General features: G+C 42.1%; 1 protein-coding gene across 1 annotated transcript; it reads right to left on the bottom strand.

Moving 5' to 3' along the window:
* Positions 1-881: 881 nt before the first annotated feature.
* On the bottom strand, positions 882-22,948 carry ubxn6 (UBX domain protein 6). Its single transcript, XM_062959790.1, has 11 exons — positions 22,662-22,948; positions 15,893-16,050; positions 14,851-14,912; positions 13,096-13,227; positions 12,742-12,839; positions 11,690-11,765; positions 9,699-9,783; positions 9,363-9,585; positions 6,583-6,713; positions 5,504-5,649; positions 882-3,067 (listed from the first exon to the last, which is right to left on the bottom strand). The coding sequence occupies exons 1-11, from the start codon at positions 22,742-22,744 to the stop codon at positions 2,939-2,941; spliced, it is 1,323 nt and encodes a 440-aa protein (XP_062815860.1). The 5' UTR covers positions 22,745-22,948; the 3' UTR covers positions 882-2,938.
* Between the last annotated feature and the right edge of the window lie 49 nt (positions 22,949-22,997).

Genomic DNA, 22,997 nt, shown 5'->3' on the forward strand with positions numbered 1-22,997 from the left:
CAGGAGAGCCTCGGGTGTGTTTTATATACACAAACATTACATGTGGGATCCTAAGTACGGCACATATTCAGAGGTAGTTTGGATGGCCATCTGTCAGGAAGGATTGGATTGTGTCTTGTGACGATTTTACTGAGAGATGTTTTAATCTATTTATTTATTAACATTTATATCCCGCCTTCCTCACCCCAAAGGGGACTCAGGGCGGCTTACAAATTATATGTACATACAATATATTATATTATTAGTGATATTACATGTAATATATCATATAAAATTACATTATACATTATATATTATTAGTATAGCACAATATTAGCATTATATATTACTACATTATACTATACCACTATACTGCAATATTATTAGTAATATTACATGTAATATATAATATACAATTATAATAGTGTGTTATAATATTATTATATTATTATACTGCATTATAATATTATATTATGTATACACAATATATTAGCATAGCACAATATTAGCATATATTACTATACTATTATATTGTAATATCAGAAATATTGTGTAATATAGTATATACAATTATAATAGTGTATTATTACAATATTGTATTACATTATAAGATATTATATGTCTATACAGTATATTACATTAGTATAGCACAATATTAGCATTATATATTACTGTATTGTAATATACTGCAATATTAGTAATATTACATGTAATATATCATATACAATTATAATAGTGTATTATATTGTATTACATTATAATATTATCAATATTATATGTCTATACAATATATTATATTAGTATAGCATAATATTAGTATGATATATTATGATGTTATATTGACACAGACATGGTGGAATGTCGTCTTCCTGGCCCCCCTGCTGCCCAGTAAGACCCCCAAGTCATTTCCATAACTAAATTTAATTCAAAATTCAATAACAACGATCACTATACAGCCTTTCTGTATTAGAACAAGTTGTTTTAAGAACGGAATACATGCCGGTGAAGACTCCAACAGCCGGCCAAAAAGACGACAAGTGGAGGGCTGTGAAAACTCTCCGGAAGCATTTCATAAATCCTGAAATATCTGCTAACGTTTTTCAAGGAATACTTTTGTAGTTAACACATTCATTTTTCTCAGAACCATCTGTCTTCTAAGAGACTTATTCCTCTAGAAATAGGGAGAATCTGTAGCCCTCTAAGCTACTTTGGACTTCAATTCCCAGTAGTCAAAGGACTGCACCTCCCACGATCTCTATCAGCTGAAATATAGCTCTCAATGCCTCAAATTAAATCTGAAATATAGTGTGAACATTCCGCCATTGACTCGTGAATACTCCCAATCTCTTAAGAGAATCATCTGGCTATGGCTCTGTTACCTGCTGAGCTTTAGCAAATCTTTTTTGTGTCCTGATATTGGGACATAGCCACCCCATTCCCCAATCCTCTCCATGGGAGATGGAATAGCCAGGAAAGGCGTCACCATCTCCCAAGCTGCAGACCAATGGCATGATCTGTCCCTGTAGCCAGATGCAAATCTCAAATATGTCCTCACTTTGCATTTGGCAACAGGGCCATAGCCAGCCTGTTCTCCAATCCCCTTGCATGGGACAAAGGGTATTAGGGAAGCATCTGGCAACATCCCAAGCTGCAGACCAATAGTGTTATCTGCTGAGGAATCTAGCAAATCTCAACAAAGATGTCCTCACTTTGAGTCTGGCTACAGAGCCATAGCCAGCCTGTTCTCCAATCCCTTTGCATGGGACAAAGGGTATTAGGGAAGCATCTGGCTATGTGCAAATCTGCAGACTCATGGCAATATGCACGGAGGAGTCTAACCAATGAGGACATTCTCAGTTTGCATCTGGCTACAGGGACATAGCCAGACTGTCTTTCAACCCCATTTGCATGAGGCAAGGGCTGTTAGAGGAATATCTGGTTACACCCCAAGCTGCAGACTAATGGCATCTGCTGAAAACCCTAGCAAATGAGGACATCTTTGCAGTGCATCTATAGCCAGCCTATTCTCCAGTCTCCTCTTGGGGCAAAGGATATTAGGGAAACACCTGGCTATGTACCAGGCTACAAACCAATGCCATTATCCACTGAAAAAACTAGCAAATCTCAATGAGGACATCTTCGCCAATTCTATTCTCCAATCTCCTTGGTGCAAGGGATATTAGGGAAGTATATTTATGTACCAAGCTGCAAACTAATGACATTATCTGCTGAGGATCCTTAGCAAATCTCAATGAGGATTTGCATCTGGCTACAGGGACATAGCCAGTCTGTTCTTCAATCCTCTGCATAGAAGTGGAATAATTTTGAGAGATGGCTGTCACAGCATGACAAACCATGCTAGAACAGTGAAAGCTCACATGCTTGCTCAAAATCCAACCCATTGACCTTCCTACAGACCGACTCGCCATTTATCCGCTCTATTCTAGCTGGGACGTGTTGGATTGTACTTTGGGGCCTTCTTTTGCTTCCTGCTGCTGAAATAAGCGTCTAGGAACATCCACGAATCAAGCAAACAGCTTATCGGACTTAAATAAAGAGAAAATAAACAACCTCCCTGGCTTCAAAGAACGAAGAAAAAAGTGCTTGGAGAGAAAAACGGACGCTCTGTGAACTCTGAGTCTCATTGGGATGTCTTTTGGGCAGGACGTGAAATCGATTCGGAGGAAAACCTTCCTCCAGTTGGAGACCGCATACATAGAAAAGGCAGCGCTTCTTAAAAATAGAACTCCGACACAAGTAAATTCAGATCGAGTCCTCAAATACACTGCAGAGGAGCCAAACAAAGTCAGCTATTCAGCTCTGGCTCCTAAACAAACATCATCTTTCCCCGTCTAATGTTCACGAGACAGAAAGAGAACAGGATTTGCTGAATGGCTCGTGTTTGAAGCAGGCATCGGACGGAAGGTGACCTGAACCAAGCTGGGAGTTTATTTTATTTTCAGGAGAGGATCAGCACGGCGGAGAGGAGGTCCGGCTTCAGGACGCTCTCGATGCGCTCGCCTCCGGAGGCTTTGATGTCCGCCATGACCTCCGCGTCCCAGGCAAATGTCAGGAGTGCCGAGGGCACCTTTGCAAAGGAAAGAAGGAAAGAGAATCACTGAAATGCATATTTGAAGTTTATTTATTTATTTGCAACATTTATATCCAGCCCTTCTCACCCCGAAGGGGACTCAGGGCGGCTTACAAGTTATATATACATACAATATATTATATTATTAGCATAGCACAATATAAGCACTATATAGCATTATATATTATTATATTGTACTATACAAATCAAATCACATTTTATTGATTAGCCCATCGGCCATATCAAAACATTGAACACATAGACATACATACAACATACAACCCGCAGTAAAAAAGAAGTTAACAAGATCCCGTTCAGGTCAAATATCTGCATCACGTCCACAGTTTACCCCAATTGATTCCAAATATGCAATTCTCAGCTGTATTGCTTTGAATAGGAAAAGGGCTGTTTTGTGTGTTATTTTAGGATTCTGGCCGGCCAACAAAAATGAAATTTTAATATGTGGGTCCCAGTGTGTTTTGTGAATAATGTATGGACTGAGGCATTGGTCTCTCTCTTTCTTATACAATTCACAGCCGAACAGAACATGTGCGATATCCTCCACAAATACAAAATTGTTCGTTGTATGGAACTTGATTAAACCTTCCGTGTTTGACCATCGTATCCAGCTGCTCAAAATGAGCTCTGGTAAATACCCTCCTGAGGTGTTTAGGCATTTCTGTCTTTAGATACCTGGCTGTTTGGAAGGTATGTTTAAAACGGCTGAACCATTTCAATGAGCCAGCTTTACTCAGGGTAGCCATGTCTTTTTGGCCTTCTATATCCAGGACTCGTTGAGCAACTATTTTTGGGTCTAGTTCTTCTAAGAGATTTGGATACCAGATCGGAAGTCCACAACTCCTCATGTATTTTGTCAGATGAACTAGCCAAGAGGACTGATGAGTACTATACAACTATATTGCAATATTATTAGTAATATTGCATGTAATATATACAATTATAATAGTGTATTATTATTACATTGTATTACATCATAATACAATATATCAATATATGTATATACATATTATAATACTAGTATAGTATAATATGAATATATATTATATTGTTAAGTTGATAGAGGAAACATGGTGGAAAGATGTCTTCTTGGCCCCGCCTTCTTCATTCTGGTCCAGGTGTCACTCTTACTCTTCTAAGGAAGGGACCAAGGGTCAAGTCCTCTGCCCTCATACGCCCAAACATCTACGCTGGTGACAGGAAGTGACACATTGGGAGTGGCACAGGGACCTATGTCTCTGGACCACAGGGAAGAAGGGGGGCCAGGACAACACCATTCCACCATGTCTTCTGTGTCAATATAACAATAAAATATATAATACTAATAATATGCTATAGTAATAATATAATATATTGTATATTCATATAGTATTGATAATAATACAATGCAATACAATATAATAATGGGTTGTTGTGTGTTTTCTGAGCAGTATGGCCACGTTCCAGAAGTATTCTCTCCTGACGTTTCGCCCACATCAATGGCAGGCATCCTCAGAGGTTGCAATGTATATTTTTCTGAAATCAACCATAGCAGAGCACTTGATGAACAAACCTGGACACAGTATATTATTTGAGAACACAGAAATGCTTGACCACTCCAACAACTCTCATGTCAGACGACACAGAGAAGCCATTGAAATCCACAAGCATGTGGACAACTTCAACAGAAAGGAGGAAACCGTGAAAATGAACAAAATCTGGCAATCAGTATTAAAAAAAACTCCAAAATCAGAACAGTCAATAAGGAGCAGCACTCTGAAAACAGAAGAATTCGAGACAGGAATCAATCAGGGGCAGCTAACGACTCTGAACAAAGGATTCCCCCAGGACAGGATGTGAAGCTTGCAAGGCCATTTAATGTTAATCAAGGTGATTAATTGCAACATTCACACTGGCCTCCAAGTTTTTCGCTCCACCCAGGAACTTCCACAGATATATAAACCTTCCTTGCTTAGCTTCCCCATACCTCACAACCTCTGAGGATGCCTGCCATAGATGTGGGCGAAACATCAGGAGAGAATACTTCTGGCACATGGCCATACAGCCCAGAAAACACACAACAACCCTGTGATCTCGGCCATGAAAGCCTTCGACAACACTATTATAATTGTGTATTATATATTACATAATTGTATATTATATATATTATTAATAATAATGCTTATATTGTGCTATGCTAATAATATAATATATTGTTATGTACATATAACTTGTAAGCCGCCCTGAGTCCCTTTCGGAGTGAGAAGGGCGGGATATAAATATTGCAAATAAATAAATAAATCTTATGTCAACGAGGCTGGATGGTTATCCGTCAGGAGGGCTTTGACTGTCTTCCTACTTTGCAGAACTGGGTGAGACTGGAAGGCCTTTAGAGGCCCCCTTCCAACTCTATAATATGGGGAATGCCACACTCACCAGCCCACACTCGTTGAGTGCCATGCTCTCGTCGGTCAGCATGTGTCCTCCGGGGCCCAGCAGCTCAAATGGGAGCCAGTCGTTCTGCAAGGCCTCCCGCACAAACTGGTAAAGTGCCGAGACGGGCTCCCGAGCGAAGAAGGTCCCTGTGCCCAGAGAAACAACAATGCAGACAACACACTAAATAATAATAATAATATAAATCAGAAACTCCTCAAAACACAGCAGACAAAAAAAACCAGTACAAGAAAACCGCACTACAAACTAGAGCTGACAGCTGGCACAACAAAACATTGCATGGAAAGTTCCTTGACAAAATTGAAGGAAAAGCTGATAAGGAGAAGACCTGGCTCTGGCTCACGAATGGGACCCTGAAGAAGGAGACAGAAGGCCTGGTCCTTGCAGCCCAGGAGCAAGACATCAGGACAAAGGCCATTCAGGCCAAGATCGAAAAATCAGCTGATGACCCAAAATGCAGACTGTGCAAGGAAACCGACAAAACCATGGATCATCTCCTCAGCTGCTGTAAGAAAATTGCACAGACTACAAACAGAGGCACAGCTATGTGGCCCAAATGATCCATTGGAACTTATGTCTCAAGTACCACCTCCCAGCAGGAAAGAACTGGTGGGATCACAAACCTGCAAAAGTATTGGAAAATGAGCACGCAAAGATACTGTGGGACTTCCAAATCCAGACTGACAAAGTTCTGGAACACAACACACCAGACATCACAGTTGTGGAAAGGAAAAAGGTTTGGATCATTGATGTCGCCATCCCAGGTGACAGTCGCATTGACGAAAAACAACAGGAAAAACTCAGCCGCTATGAGGACCTCAAGATTGAACTTCAAAGACTCTGGCAGAAACCAGTGCAGGTGGTCCTGGTGGTGATGGGCACACTGGGTGCCGTGCCAAAAGATCTCAGCCGGCATTTGGAAACAATAAACAATATAAACAATAGACAATATAATGTAGTAAATAAATAAATAACTGGCCCAACCTAGTGAGAGTAACTCTATATACCCTTGCATACAAAGGCCCCTTTGGATCGGAAGCAACGAAGCCCCCTCCACTCACCTTGCAGGATGTAACCGTCCGGAAAACGGACCCGCAAAAGGGTGTAGTTGTACTTCCTCAGCTCCCGCTGTTCCTCCTTCTCCCGCATGGCTTTGGTCCTCAGCATGGAGGCCTTCTCAACCGCGTCTGTCCTTCGGGGCCAAAGGGATGGAGGCAAACGGTGGGACGCCGTTCCGGAAGAGAAAAGGAGGAGGAGAAAGGTGAGAGGAAGGCTCTTTTGGATGGCTAATAATAATAATGACATGGATCGACTACAAAATGGCCTTTGACTCACTCCCACACAGCTGGATCATCAAGTGCCTGGATGCCATCGGGGTTTGTAAAAACGTTGGCACCTTTATTGAAAACATGATGGAGCACTGGAAAACTGAACTGTTTGTTGGAAATGAAAGGTATGGACTTGTCAACATCAGGAGAGGAATTTTCCAGGGAGATTCATTGTCCCCTCTGCTTTTCATTATTGCCATGATCCCTCTGTTAACAATCTTACAAAAAACAAATCTTGGCTATCAAACATCTAAGAAATCTTACAAAATTTCACATCTGATGTAGATGGATGACCTGAAGCTGTATGGGAAAACAGAAACTGAAATCCAGTCTCTGACTAACACAGTCCCAATTTTTAGCACTGATATCAGCATGGAGTTTGGCTTGGACAAATGTTCGACAGTGGCATTGAAGAAGGGAAAAATCATTGAAAGTGAGGGCATAAATATGCCTAATGGCCAAACAATAAAGTGTCACCAGCCAGAGGTCTATAAATATCTGGGCATACTACAGCTGGACAACATCAAGCATGAACAGGTGAAAACTGTGGTCAGCAAAGAATATACACAAAGAGTCAGAAAAAAATTCTCAAAAGCAAGCTCAATGGAGGCAACACTATCAAGGCCATAAACACCTGGGCCATACCTGTCATAAGATATACTGCTGGCATCATAAACTGGACACAGATGGAACTGGACAATTTGGACAGAAAAACAAGAAAACTCATGACCATTCATCATTCACTGCACCCTCGCAGTGATGTTGACCGGCTGTATCTGCCTAGAAGATCAGGGGGCAGAGGACTCTTGCAAGTCAAACAAGCAGTCAAAGAAGAAGAACATGCCCTGGCAGAAGATGTAAAGCAAAGTGAAGAACCTGCTTTGACTGAAGTCAAAAATCAGAAACTCCTCAAAGCACAGGAGACAAAAACCAGTACAAGAAAACCGCACTACAAACTAGAGCTGACAGCTGGCACAACAAAACATTGCATGGAAAGTTCCTTGACAAAATTGAAGGAAAAGCTGAAAAGGAGAAGACCTGGCTCTGGCTCACGAATGGGACCCTGAAGAAGGAGACAGAAGGCCTGATCCTTGCAGCCCAGGAGCAAGACATCAGGACAAAGGCAATCAAGGCCAAGATCGAAAAATCAGCTGATGACCCAAAATGCAGACTGTGCAAGGAAACCGATGAAACCATTGATCATCTCCTCAGCTGCTGTAAGAAAATCGCACTTATGCCTCAAGTCCCACCTCCCAGCAGCAAAGAACTGGTGGGATCACAAACCTGCAAAAGTATTGGAAAATGAGCACGCAAAGATACTGTGGGACTTCCGAATCCAGACTGACAAAGTTCTGGAACACAACACACCAGACATCACAGTTGTGGAAAAGAAAAAGGTTTGGGTCATTGATGTTGCCATTCCAGGTGACAGTCGCATTGACGAAAAACAACAGGAAAAACTCAGCCGCTCTCAGGACCTCAAGATTGAACTTCAAAGACTCTGGCAGAAACCAGTGCAGGTAGTCCCGGTGGTGATGGGCACACTGGGTACCGTGCCAAAAGATCTCAGCCGGCATTTGGAAACAATAGACATTGACAAAATCACGATCTGCCAACTGCAAAAGGCCACCCTACTGGGATCTGCGCGCATCATCCGAAAATACATCACACAGTCCGAGACACTTGGGAAGTGTTCGACTTGTGGTTTTGTGATACGAAATCCAGCATATCTATCTTGCTTGCTGTGTCATACAATATAATATAATAATAATAATAATAACAATAATAATAATAGGCAGTAAGATCACCTAAAGCTTCAGAGAGCTGCTGTTTCATCATTTCAAAGCTCCCTGCTTGAGCGGTGATGATAAGGATAAGTAAATCAATGTACTATAATAATATTATTATTATTATTATTATTAATAATAATAATAATAATAATAATAATAAATCACACAGTCCTAGACACTTGGGAAGTGTTCGACTTGTGATTTTGATACGAAATCCAGCATATCTATCTTGTTTGCTGTGTCATAATAAAATAATGATAATGATGATGCAGGATTTCGTATCACAAAATCACAAATCCAACACTTCCCAAGTGTCTAGGACTGTGCGATGTATTTTCAGATGAAATCCAGCATATCTATCTTGTTTGCTGTGTCATACAATGATGTTGTGTCAATAATAACAATAATAATAAGTTTATTTATACCCCACCTCCATCTCCCCTGAAGGGGACTCGGGGCGGCTCACAGATAATACCAGATAATAAGTTAAGTCCAGTTGTGTCCAACTCTGGGGGTTGGTGCCCATCTCCATTTCTAAGCCGAAGAGCCAGCGTTGTCCATAGACACCTCCAAGGTCATGTGGCCGGCAAACCTTCCCACCAGAGCAGTACGTATTGATCTACTCACATTTGCACATTTTCGAACTGCACCACATTGGAACAAAAGCAACAATCAAACCAAGGAAGTTGCCACTGAATGAATCTCGGCTGAGGAGCCACTCACCGAAGCCTCTGCTCCCGTTTCAGCTCCTCTGCCGTGAGGTTGAAGAAATCGCTGGGCAGCTCGAAGCGGGAGGCCTGCGAGGACGGCTTGAAGACGCAGCGCTGGCGGTCCAGCTGTGCCCGGACGGGTTCGCCGGCCAAAAGCTGCTCCTTGCGCTCCTTCAGCTCGTCCAGCTTCCCCAAGGCCTCCTCCTTCAGCACATAGAAATCCTCGGTGGCGTCTTCTGGAAAGGGGAGCAGTCAACATTTAAGCACGCTGCCTGTTACCAAAGCTTACTATTTTATTCATTTACATCCCACTTTTCTGGGCCTCGAGATCATGTTTGACTTGCCTTACCTTGTCCCGGCACCGCCTGGGTCATCTTTTCAAACCCGACGGCCTCGAAATACTTGTGTGTCCCTTCCAGGCAGTGGATTCTTTCCTAGAAGGAAGATGCAGTTGTTTTGTGTAGGGGACTGTAATGAAGTACGAATTTTTGGTTTACACATGTTATGTTTAATTGTGTGTTTGTGTTTTAAGAGGGTAAGTATTACAGTTATTGCCTCTCAGCACTCAGAGGCTGGTTGCCATGGAGAAGTAGGCGGAGCCAACTGCCGGTTTGCTGAAGAAGTGCAGAGTTTAAAAAAGAGAGTCAGTCTGTGCTCTGATGAGGCACAGGGAAGATTGATCCTAGGTTGATGGGATCAGGGAGGCTCACTTTGAGTCAGTTTAAAATAAGTTTGGTGACTTATCTCTATCTATATCTATCTATATAATAAAAGTCAATGTTTGTATGTGGCAGGCGGTGTATGTATGTATGTGGCAGCTTTCTGATTGGCCACCACTATCACAGGCCACTGTGACCACCAGGAACGATGGACCTGGCCCAAACTTGACACCCTTAACCTCCATTACGCACTTTATGTCCTGGTGCCGTTTGCGGAATGATGGACCATGGGTGATGGGATATGTAGTACTTTCAATCGCTACGACTCCCACAGGCCACTGCAGTGCCCACCAGCGAGATAACTGGACCAAACTTGGCAGACAGAACCCCCATGACCCCCTGGTGCAGTTTGGGGGAAGATATACCATGGATGATGGGATTTGCAGTACCTTTACTCACTTTCTGAGACTACTGCAACTGCCACAACTGACTCATCAAGACCAAACTTGAAACACAGAGCACCCATGACCCACTCTATACCCTGGTAAAGTTTGGAGAAGGATGCACCATGGACGATGGGAATTGCAATACCTTCACTCACTTCCTGAGAACATTGCGACCCCCACCAATGCCTGAACAAGACCAAACTTGGCACATAGAGCCCCCATGTCTTACTCTACACTTGGGTGCTGTTTGGAGGAGGATGGACCATGGATTATGGGACTTGCAATACCTTCACTGGCTTCCTTAGAGCACTGTGACTCCCACCAACGATGAATCAGTACCAAACTTGGCACACAGAGGCCCCATTACCCACTCTACATCCTGGTGTGTTTTGGAAGAGTTTCGACCATGGATGATTGGAACTGCAGTATCTTCACTCACTTCCTGAGACCACTGCAACCCCCACCAATGTCTGATCAAGACCAAATTTGAAACATACAGTCCCCATGACCTACTATACATCCTGGCACTGTTTAGAGTGGGATGGACCATGGATGATAGGACTTTCATAGGGGAGTTATAGTTCACCTGCACCCACTGAACCCCACTGACTCTGGACTTTGACTGAACTTGGAACACAGGCAAACAATGCCTTTCTCAAATGACCCAGGCACCGCCGGGTCCCCAAGCTAGTTTAATATAATCTGTGTCCTGGTAAGGAACAGAGAATCTGTGATAGCATATCACAGGGGTGACTGTGGTATAAAAGTGGCAAATGAATAGGGTTTAACTACCTTAGGTAAAAGAAGTGATACTTTAGATTCATCTTATTCTAATATTGTAACTGTTAATAAGAATACCTCTACGTGAGAAATAATACTGTAACCACTAAGCTCTGTGCCTGAATAAACTACTTGTTGTTCCAACATCTAAGCCTCTGTTGCATATATTCTGAACCAAGTTACGCTATCATCTAAAGTGAATAAAAAGAAGAAAGAAGTAAAAGTAAAAGGTCTCCTCCCTAAGTCTTTGGTGCTTGCATCTTTCCAAATTGGTGGCAGTAATTATTATTCTTTACAAATTTGGGGCAGCGGGTGGGATGAAAAGATTCCCCCTGCCTGAAAGAACCTTAGTCGTTCGTAGGCCCCTTCGCAGGGACAATGGGAACTAGAGCACCCAAGAGGTTTGATAGTCGTGAAATCTGTCCAGGTTGAGGATGACATTCAGGTGGACTCACCTGGAACACTTTGTTCTGGAGCTTGATTCTCTGGTATTTCTCTTCGGTTGGATGGAGGTGGATGTTATCAAGGTACCTGCGAGGGAAAACAATGCAAGACATTGGCAGGGCTCTTGGACATGTTCACGGCGCTCGCCATAACCTGCAATGTCATTGGAGGGAAGGCCATTGGTGTCTCCTGAATAGTGGGAGCTAGTCTATAAATGGACACCCCAGCCACACACATACATACGAGGGTTGAATGAAAAGTAATGCCTCCACCTTTGTCACTTGAGTTTGGATGGGAATATTTTAATAAATCCAACGCAGAAATAATCCTTAGAAGGTGCTCTTTAACTACCACTATTCACTTTTCCACATCATCACCAGACCATTGGATACATTTCTGCCAACAATGAAGCCATCATGGAAGATGTTGACACTCTGTTTCCGCAACCGGCGTCTCACAGGACCCGTCGTGCACAGATCTTCCGATACCCAAGCAAAGCGATAATGTGACCCACATGTTCTTGTGAAATGCCGATAATTCTTGAAATTTCTTGAGGGATACGACAATCGTCCTGAGTCAATCTGTCGCCTTTTTGCTTGTGAAACTCTGTGGTTGCTGTCACGGGACATCCAACTCTTCAGATGTTCCCACCTTAACATCTTTAAACTTACTCGCCCAACGACACACAGGACTCACATCAACACAATCACCATAAACAGATTGCATTCTCTGGTGAATCTCCTTTAGGGTGACACCTTCGGCTGTCAAGAATTCAGTGACTGCATGTTGCTTAAGTTACATTGACCAACCGTCTGTGCAGGGTTCCATACTTCGCACTTTAACAACACAACCGTCCAATGCTAAGGCTTCCTCGTCTGCACAGGGTTCCATACTTCGCACTTTAACAACACAACCGTCCAATGCTAAGGCTTCCCGCCAAATGGAACTAACTGTAGAGGAGAGCCTACTGAACAAGCCACTACCTGCCGCATACCAGGACTGCCATCTCTTGGGGAGTTACACTATACATACATTTTGAATAGCAAAACCCTTCCACACTCACTTTGCGATGGTCTCAACGCCAAGCTTGACCTTCTCCCGGTCTCGGTTGAAAGTGTGGATCTCCATGACAGAAGCGGTGACGGGGTCTTTGGCAGCGTGCTGAGGAGACCAAAGAGAAGAAGCATCATCAGTGACCGCAGCATATGAAAGAGAACAGAGGCCGTTCGCCCAGACTCAATGGAACTCTCTGCCCCGGACTGTGGTGGAGGCTCCTTCTTTGGAGTCTTTTAAACAGAGGCTGGATGGCCATCTGTCAGGGGTGCTTTGAATGCGATTTCCTGCTTCTTGGCAGGGGGTTGGACTGGATGGCCCATGAGGTCTCTTCCAAGTCTACTATTCTATGATTCAGACTCACATCGAGGATGGCCTGCTTGACATGGGCGTCTCTCTGGTCTTTCCGGACGGTGGCCCCGGTCAAGGGGCAAGTGAAGTAGACTCCGGAGACGGACAAGATGGAGGGGCCCTCTTCGACATCAGGGAGAACGCTCTGAAGATGGGGAACGACAGAGAATTTGAGAGAAGAATTGGGAGAAAAGCAGGCAGCCGTGTCCCACCAGAATGCCAATAATCCACTTTTGTTAAATTTATTTATAAGCTGTGCCCAGCCACACGTTGCTGTGGCGTAGTCTAGTGGTTAGGACCCCTCTGGTTAGGAAGCAGCATGGCTTTGAAGCTGCAAGGCTGTTCAGTGCTATTCAAGTTGGTAAGCAATTCGGGGTTATTTGGACTTTATTTTTCTAGTTTTTTATTGTAAGACATAGATTGGATGACTATGTCTTTTTTAGCCAAATTTGGAGTGATCTGGTTCAGTGGTTTTGTCGTTTACTCCATGGGAAAAACGCACATTACATTTAGGTATACCGTAGAGTCTAACTTATCCAAGCCTCACTTATCCAAGGTTCTGGATTATCCAAGCCATTTTTGTAGTCAATGTTTCCAATATATCATGATATTTTGGTGCTAAATTCGTAAATACAGTCATTACAGTAGAGTCTCACTTATCCAACATAAACGGGCCAGCAGAACGTTGGATAAGCAAATATGTTGGATAATAAGGAGGGATTAAGAAAAAGCCTATTAAACATCAAATTAGGTTATGCTTTTACAAATTAAGCACCAAAACATCATGTTATGCAACAAATTGGACAGAAAAAGTTGTTCAATACACAGTAATGCTACGTAGTAATTACTTTATTTACGAATTTAGCACCAAAATATCATGATATATTGAAAACACTGACTACAAAAATGCATTGGATAATCCAGAACATTGGATAAGTGAGACTCTACTGTATATTGCAATATTAGTAACATTACATGTAATATATAATATACATTTATAATAGTGTATTACAGTAGAGTCTCACTTATCCAAGGTTCTGGATTATCCAAGCCATTTTTGTAGTCAATGTTTTCAATATATCGTGATATTTTGGTGCTCAATTCATAAATACAGTAATTATAACATTACATTACTGCGTACTGAACTACCTTTTTTGTCAAATTTGTTGTATAACATGTTTTGGTGCTTAATTTGTAAAACCATAACCTAATTTGATGTTTAATAGGCTTTTTCTTAATCCCTCCTTATTATCCAAGATATTCGCTTATCCAAGCTTCTGCCGGCCCGTTTAGCTTGGATAAGTAAAACTCTACTGTATATAGATTTCGTGTCAAAAGCATTGCATAATAAATAAGTTTAAAAGTGATAAATTAAAGGAATCACAAGCAGCTAAATAGACCAAAACTAAATTATCCACTATTCCAACGCTAGAAGACTAACAGTGATAGTAAAGAGATATTTTTACTTGTCCCACCGGACAGGTACAGATATCTGAGTGTTGTTCTTTATTTACTGCCCCAATTTTAGAGTTTTAGGAAATAAATAACACTAAACAAAAGAGGAATTCCAAACATGAAACAATCAGGGCCAGCTAACACCTCCCAACAAAGGATCCCCCAGGCAGGAAGGAGCCAGGCTTTGAAGCTGCAAGGCTATTCAGTGCTAATCAAGGTGGCCAATTGCAACATTCACACTTGCCTCAAACAAACAAACAAGACATCTTTCTCATTCAATTCTTCTAATTCAATTTACACCTAGCTGCTTTACCTTCTGTTCCACGGATGTTCCCTTCTCACTCGCAGCTGCTTCAGCCATCAGCTCTTTTTTCACTAGAAAGGAAGAGAGGCATGGAGAGAGGGAGGAGAGAAATACAATACTATTTCATTGGGAGAAGAGATCCAGGTTGTACGGTTTGATATTTGGGGGCCATGTACAAAATATTCCCATCACATCATTCCTATACGTTGACGATATTATACTGGTCTGTATGTGACTCCCCATCACATCATTCCTGTACGTTGACGATATTATACTGGTCTGTATGTGACTCCCCATCACATCATTCCTATACGTTGACGATATTATGCTGGTCTGTATGTGACTCCCCATCACATCATTCCTATACGTTGACGATATTATGCCGGTCTGTATGTGACTCCCCATCACATCATTCCTATACGTTGACGATATTATACTGGTCTGTATGTGACTCCCCATCACATCATTCCTGTACGTTGACGATATTATACTGGTCTGTATGTGACTCCCCATCACATCATTCCTATACGTTGACGATATTATGCTGGTCTGTATGTGACTCCCCATCACATCATTCCTGTACGTTGACGATATTATACTGGTCTGTATGTGACTCCCCATCACATCATTCCTATACGTTGACGATATTATACTGGTCTGTATGTGACTCCCCATCACATCATTCCTGTACGTTGACGATACTATACTGGTCTGTATGTGACTCCCCATCACATCGTTCCTGTACGTTGACGATATTATACTGGTCTGTATGTGACTCCCCATCACATCGTTTCTGTACGTTGATGATATTATACTGGTCTGTATGTGACTTCCCATCACATCGTTCCTGTACGTTGACGATATTATACTGGTCTGTATGTGACTCCCCATCACATCGTTCCTGTACGTTTACGATATTATACTGTTTATACGTGAACTCCCATCGTTCCTGTACGTTGACGATGTTACACTGTATGTGAACTCCCAAGACAATTCACTCCCCGACATTACAAGCAATACACTCCTGAAATAGCACCCTTTTCCCTCTTACCTTGATTTCGGATGGCGTCTTGGGACGAAGGCGGCCGAGGCTTCGGCTTCTGCTCCAGCCGAGCCAAGGCTGCCGCTGCCGCCATCTGGGCTTCATTGGTGGGTCCTTGGCGGCACTTGGAGGGCTCCGCTTTGGCCTTGTCTTTCGGTGCTCTTTCCCTGTTTTGGGGGCAAGGGAATTATTTATTATTATTATTATTAAACTTTATTTGTACCCCGCTAGCATCTCCCGAAGGACTCGATGCGGCTTACAAAGGCCAAGGCCTCAACACACAATATAACAATACAAACAAAGGCAAATTAAAAGAATTAAAACAGTATAAATCACAAGCAATAACAATACGCTAAAACGCAATAGAACTGGGCCGGGCCAGAGTAATGGGTACAAGATTAAAAGTGCTGATGTGACAGGTGATATATAAGGCTTATAGGGCAAGTGCAGAGTGCGATATGCGATCTTAATTCTAATAAAGTGCTTATGGGACTTGGTATTGGAGATTTCCTAAGATATTAATCTGGGAAGGCACATTGGAACAGCCAGGTCTTCAAGTTCTTTCTGAAGACTGCCAACTGCGCTTGCGACGCAGGCGGGATCACGAGCAGGGCCTCTCCAGATGACCGAAGTGCACGCGTGGGTTCGTAGACAGAGATGCGGTCACGGAGGTAGGATGGTCCCAAACCGTTCAGGGCTTTGTAGGTAAGCACCTGCACCTTAAATTGGGCTCGGAAAATAAATGGCAGCTGATGCTAAAGGATGATGCTAAAGGGCTGAACACCAAAACATTTGAGGCGATCAGCGAGTAAGACATAGGCACCAATGAGACAGGTAACGAGAAATTTATTATCTGCATGATCATATAATTATAATAATTATAAAATCCAGCATATCTATCTTGTTTGCTGTGTCATACAATAAAAATCAAAGTTAAAAATCAGAAACTCTTCAAAGCACAGCAGACAAAAAACCAGTACAAGAAAACCGCACTACAAACTAGAGCTGACAGCTGGCACAACAAAACATTGCATGGAAAGTTCCTTAACAAAATTGAAGGAAAAGCTGATAAGGAGAAGACCTGGCTCTGGCTCACGAATGGGACCCTGAAGGAGGAGACAGAAGGCCTGATCCTTGCAGCCCAGGAGCAAGCCATCAGGACAAAGGCAATTCAGGCCAAGATCGAAAAATCAGCTGATGACCCAAAATGCAGACTGTGCAAGGAAACTGACAAAACCATTGACTATATCCTCAGCTGCTGTAAGAAAATTGCACAGACAGACTACAAACAGAGGCACAACCATGTGGCCCAAATGATTCATTGGAACTTATGCCTCAAGTACCACCTCCCAGCAGCAAAGAACTGGTGGGGTCACAAACCTGCAAAAGTATTGGAAAATGAGCACGCAAAGGGGACTTCCAAATCCAGGCTGACAAAGTTCTGGAACACAACACACCAGACATCACAGTTGTGGAAAAGAAAAAGGTTTGGATCATTGATGTCGCCATCCCAGGTGACAGTCGCATTGACGAAAAACAACACGAAAAACTCAGCCACTATCAGGACCTCAAGATCGAACTTCAAAGACTGGCAGAAACCAGTGCAGGTGGTCCCGGTGGCGATCGGCACATTCGGTGCCATGCCAAAAGATCTCAGCCAGCATTTGGAAACAATAGACATTGACAAAATTACGATCTGCCAACTGCAAAAGGCCACCCGACTGGGATCTGCAGCATCATCCGAAAATGCATCACACAGTCCTAGACACTTGGGAAGTGTTCGACTTGTGATTTTGTGATACGAAATCCAGCATGTCTATCTTGTTTACTGTGTCATACAATTTAATAATAATAACTTTATTTTTATTATATCCTGCTCCCATCTCCCCGAGGCTCACATGGGGACCAAACCCAACAATATAAAATAAAACACAAAATACAATAAAATATAGACAATATAAAATGCATACTAATCGCAACAAATTAATACATCAACAAATATAAAAGCACCACATCACAAAATAAAAATATGGTCAGTAATCAAGGGCGACATAATTGGCACTTCATACTTCAGCATTTGACAAAAATAATTATTATTATATCTGTAGTCAGCCCTCTTATTACAATAACAATAATAATGTGTTGCTCGAAGGCTTTCACTTGGGAGATAAGGGAATCCCAGACAAGAAACTATCAGGGCCAGCTAACACTTCCTAACAAAAGATCCCCCAGGCAGGAAGCACCCACACTTTGAAGTTGTGAGGCTATTCAATTCTAATCAAGGTGATTAATTGCAACTTTCAAATTTTCCTCAAACAGACAAGAGTTCTTTCTCCCACCCTGGACATCATTCCACATACATCGAAACCCCACTTGCCTAGATTCCAACAGACTTCACCACCTCTGAGGATGCCTTGCCATAGATGTGGGCAAAACATCAGGAGAGAATGCTTCTGGAACATGGCCAGGCAGACTGGAAAACACACAGCAAGCCAAGAACAATATCAAACAAAATTATGTTGTCGAAGGCTTTTATGGCTGGGATCACAGGGTTGTATGTTTTCCAGACTATATGGCCATGTTCCAGAAGCATTCTCTCCTGACGTTTCGCCCACATCTATGGCAGACATCCTCAGAGGTTGTGATGTATACCTCAGCAGGCCAAAAGCCAAAACCAAGGTCACAACAACATGTTATAGAACTCCAATATGTCGATGATAGCGTAGTCTCTGCGCATTCAGAAGGCCAACAAGCTACTCTCAACGCCTTTACAGAAGCATACAGGAAGCTCGGCCTCTCATTATACCTCACAACCTCTGAAGATGCCTGCCATAGATGTGGGTGAAACGTCAGGAGAGGATACTTCTGGAACATGGCCATATGGCCCGGAAAACATACAACAACCCTCCCTATAGTCAGTCCTCCCTATCTGCATATTTGATTAAACTAGAATCATAGAATCCTAGATTTGGAAGAGACCTCATGGTCCATCCAGTCCAACCCCCTGCCAAGAAGCCGGAAGATAACATTCAAAGCACCCCCGACAGAGAGCCATCCAGCCTCTGTTTAAATACCACCACACTCCGGCGCAGAGAATTCCAAAATAATAATATCCGTACAGCCAGCCTCCATATCTGCAGATTGAAAAATCATAATAATTTATTGCCCACCTCTCCTCAGATGGGGCACAACATAGTTAAAACACACCCATAAAAGGACATATTAAAACACGCACCTTTTAGAAGGCATGAAACAAGAATTGTGTGTCCCCACAGTGTCACCACACACAAGCAGCAACATCACAAAGGGCCTTGACTGTAGCCTAGATGGGAATATGGGGCCCTACAAGTGCTTGGATCAGAAACTGGAAGCCATCACAGCCAAAGGCAGAGGTGACAGGATCCCTCTTGTCCTTTGCTGAACAGAGCATTTGCTGGAATTTCTTGGTAGGTTTGTAGATCATTTGTAGGTTAACACATTAACCGTATACACTCGAAGATAAGCCCGTTTTTCAGCCCTTATTTATGAGCTGAAAAAGCCTCCCCCGCTTATATTCGGGCCAAGGTCAAGCCAACAGCGGAGCCTGGAGGCCACAAAATGTTTTCTTTTCCAAAACCTCCCTCCTCTGCTTCTCCTCCCAGGCTGGTTGTTTTATATTTTTTGAGAGAGAGAGAAAGAAAAGAAGCGAATGTTTTCAAAAGCGAAAGGAGAGTGTGAGAGAAACCCTTGCAAGCCAGATTGCATGGGCAGAAGGGGAATAAAGATATTCTTGCAAATTTGCAAGATTCATTGCTATTATTTATTTACAGTATTTATATTCCGTCCTTCTCACCCCGAAGGGGACTCAGGGCGGATCACATTATATACATATAGGGCAAACATTCAATGCCCATATACACATAGTACAGAGACAGACACAGAGGCAATTTAACCTTCTCCTGAGGAGATGTTCAATTCTGGCCACAGATTTATTGCAGCAGGCTGCGCCACAATTATTAAAATATTATTACTACTATTATTGCAAGAACATTCGAGTCCAAAGGGAGGGAAGGAGGGAAAAGAGAGCAACAGAAGGTGTGTATTTCTTTTTATTCCTAAGGAAACAAAAATGAGGTGGGTTTTTTTGGGAGGGGGAGAGAAGTTTTAAGTAGCCTTTTCTGGCTACTTTTAGAGTTTGAAAAAGGGAGAAAGAAAAGAGGTGGGAAAGGGCAGGAGAAAAGAGGACAAAGTTGTTTTGAGGGGGGCTTTGCTTGCATTTCTTCCTTGGGCAAATGCATGCCCCAAAGCTTCTCAATATTTATATAGAAGTTCCCCCTACAAATACATTAATATATGAATTTTCCCCTCATATGTTTACAGGTCTTTGCAAATCCTATGTAAATATAGATAACTAGAGATTTCCATGTGCAGTAGAGTCTCACTTATCCAAGCCTCGCTTATCCAAATTTCTGGATTATCCAAGCCATTTTTGTAGTCAATGTTTTCAATACATCGTGATATTTTGGTGCTAAATTCGTAAATACAGTGATTACAACATATCTTTACTGTGTATTGAACTACTTTTTCTGTCAAATTTGTTGTATAACATGTTTTGGTGCTTGATTTGTAAAATCATAACCTAATTTGATGTTTAATAGGCTTTTCCTTAATCCCTCCTTATTATCCAAGATATTCGCTTATCCAAGGTTCTGCCGGCCCGTTTAGCTTGGATAAGTGAGACTCTACTGTACCTGTATATCTGTTCCTATACGTATACATTATTATATATGAATTTTACCCTAACATGTTTGCAAGTGCAGAGGGAAAATGTGCACGCGCACACACAGATGTCTAGATAGATATAAACATTGATAAATAGGGCTTGCAAATATTGCAGGAGGAAAATATAGAGAGGATTTGCAAAGGTTTCGGGGGAAATACATATGTGAAATTAGATAGATCTATATCTGCATTATATGTTTGCCTGTTACTATGTTGGAAGCCGGCCTGAGTCCCAGGGGGAGATAGAATGAAGCTGTTGTTGGTGATGATGATTATTATAAAGTTATTGTTGCTTTTCCACTTATAAAGTTTACTGTTTTTCTTTGAAATACAGTAAATATTCAAAACATTTAAACCCACTGATGCCTCAATTAATGTAATTTTATTTGGTATCTAATTTTATTTTATTTTTGAAATTTACCAGTAGCTGCTGCATTTCCCACCCTCGGCTTATACTCGAGTCACTAAGTTTTCCCAGTTTTTTGTGGTAAAATTAGGTGCCTTGACTTATATTCGGGTCGGCTTATACTCAAGTATATACGGTATATGTTGTGCTCTGCCCTAAGTCTCCTTCGGGGTGAGAAGGGCGGAATATAAATGTTTTAAATAAATAAATGGGTTGTCTTTCTTCCTCAGCTTCCCTATGCTGTCAGTGGTTCCCATGATGTATGCTAATAAAAAATATAAATAATAAAATGTTATTTGTACACCACCCTCTCTCTTCAGGGGACTCAGGGCACTTTCCAATATGATAAAAACAATACAATACACTTAATATAAGCAGAACCATGACTGAGACTTGAAGAGAGGCAGGAAAGAAATAAAAGAATTATTGTTGTTGTTGTATATATGTTCTCATTCAAATTAAATGTGTGTATTCCTAAAACAGTATGTCTAGATTGAAAAATATTTTCTTAACCATCCCAACCAGGTACGATCTTATATGTAACACATAAAACACAACATACATCAATCTCAAACAGAAAAGTCCAAAAATAGTTGCGTATATACACACGCAACTATATAACAACTGTACAACAAGTAATCCTGGGTACAATGACAAGTAATCCCTGAAACAAGGACATTATACCCTGGGCTCCAATAATCATCATCATCATCATCATCATCATAGCAACAACACTTTTCCTCTGGGCGGATCTTTGTTTTGACTCTTGTGTCTTGTTCTTGGCCTTGCAGCTCTTCTGATGCCTGTGGTGGAGTATCCATTGGCCTGTTAGGCTAGTTTAGGTGGTTCAGTTCACCTTGGAGCAGGTGGGGTATTAAAAAATTCTAAAATCAGGACAGTAAATAAAGAACAACACTTTGAAAAGAGGTGAATTCCAGACAGGAAACAATCAGGGCCAGCTAACACCTTAACAAAAGATCCCCCAGGCAGGAAGAAGCCAGGCTCTGAAGCTGGAAATCTATTCAATGCTAATCAAGGTACAGTAGAGTCTCATTTATCCAACATAAACGAGCCAGCAGAACGTTAGATAAGCGAATATGTTGGATAATAAGGAGGGATTAAGGAAAAGCCTATTAAACATCAAATTAGATTATGACTTTACAAATTAAGCACCACAACATCATGTTATACAACAAATTTGACAGAAAAAAATAGTTCAATACATGGTAATGCTATGTAGTACTTACTGTATTGACGAATTTAGCACCAAAATATCATGATGTATTGAAAACATTGTCTACAAAAATGCATGGGATAATCCAGAACGTTGGATATCAAAGATAAATATCAAATATATAAATATATAAAGGCATCAAATATATAAACCCCACGTGTGCCTAGTTTCCTCACAACCTTTGAGGATGCCTGCCATAGATGTGGGCGAAACGTCAGGAGAGAGTGCTCCTCCCACCCACAAATATATAAACCCCACGTGCCTAGTTTCCTCACAGCCTCTGAGGATGCCTGCCATAGATGTGGGCGAAACGTCAGGAGAGAGTGCTTCTGGAATATGAAAACTCACAGCAACCCATTATTATTTGGATGGCTTACTTGGGCGCCTCGCTGAGCTTCTGGCCTGGCCCGGCCGTCCTGAACTGCAAATCCGCCTTAATTTCCTGGAAGAACTTCTTCATGGTGGCTTCGGAATCAAGACGCCATTAAACCCTCTCCTCAGCCAAAACAGGAAGCGGCTAAATAACGGCGACTTCCGGTCACGGCGCCATCTTGGCCGCTACCGGGAGGCGGGGATCTGCTTGGCCTTGGCTACTTCCGGGAGGAAGTGACGCAACGCTTGGAGAGCAATGAACCAACTCGCGGACTTCTCCTGGCTACAATGCCCGCCGGGAGCGGCTGGCTCCTCCTTTTATCCCCTCCCCTTTGCCATTG

This window comes from Anolis carolinensis, unplaced genomic scaffold, assembly GCF_035594765.1.
Source record: "Anolis carolinensis isolate JA03-04 unplaced genomic scaffold, rAnoCar3.1.pri scaffold_7, whole genome shotgun sequence".
Lineage (NCBI taxonomy): Eukaryota > Metazoa > Chordata > Lepidosauria > Squamata > Dactyloidae > Anolis > Anolis carolinensis.

Coding starts and splice junctions, on each gene's coding strand:
- ubxn6 (XM_062959790.1), bottom strand. CDS start 22,744: ATGAAGAAGTTCTTCCAGGAAATTAAGGCGGATTTGCAGTTCAGGACG. Junction 9,586..9,698: donor CCAGGCGGTGCCGGGACAAG/GTAAGGCAAGTC, acceptor TCCCCTTTCCAG/AAGACGCCACCGAGGATTTC. Junction 5,650..6,582: donor GGACGGTTACATCCTGCAAG/GTGAGTGGAGGG, acceptor CTCTGGGCACAG/GGACCTTCTTCGCTCGGGAG.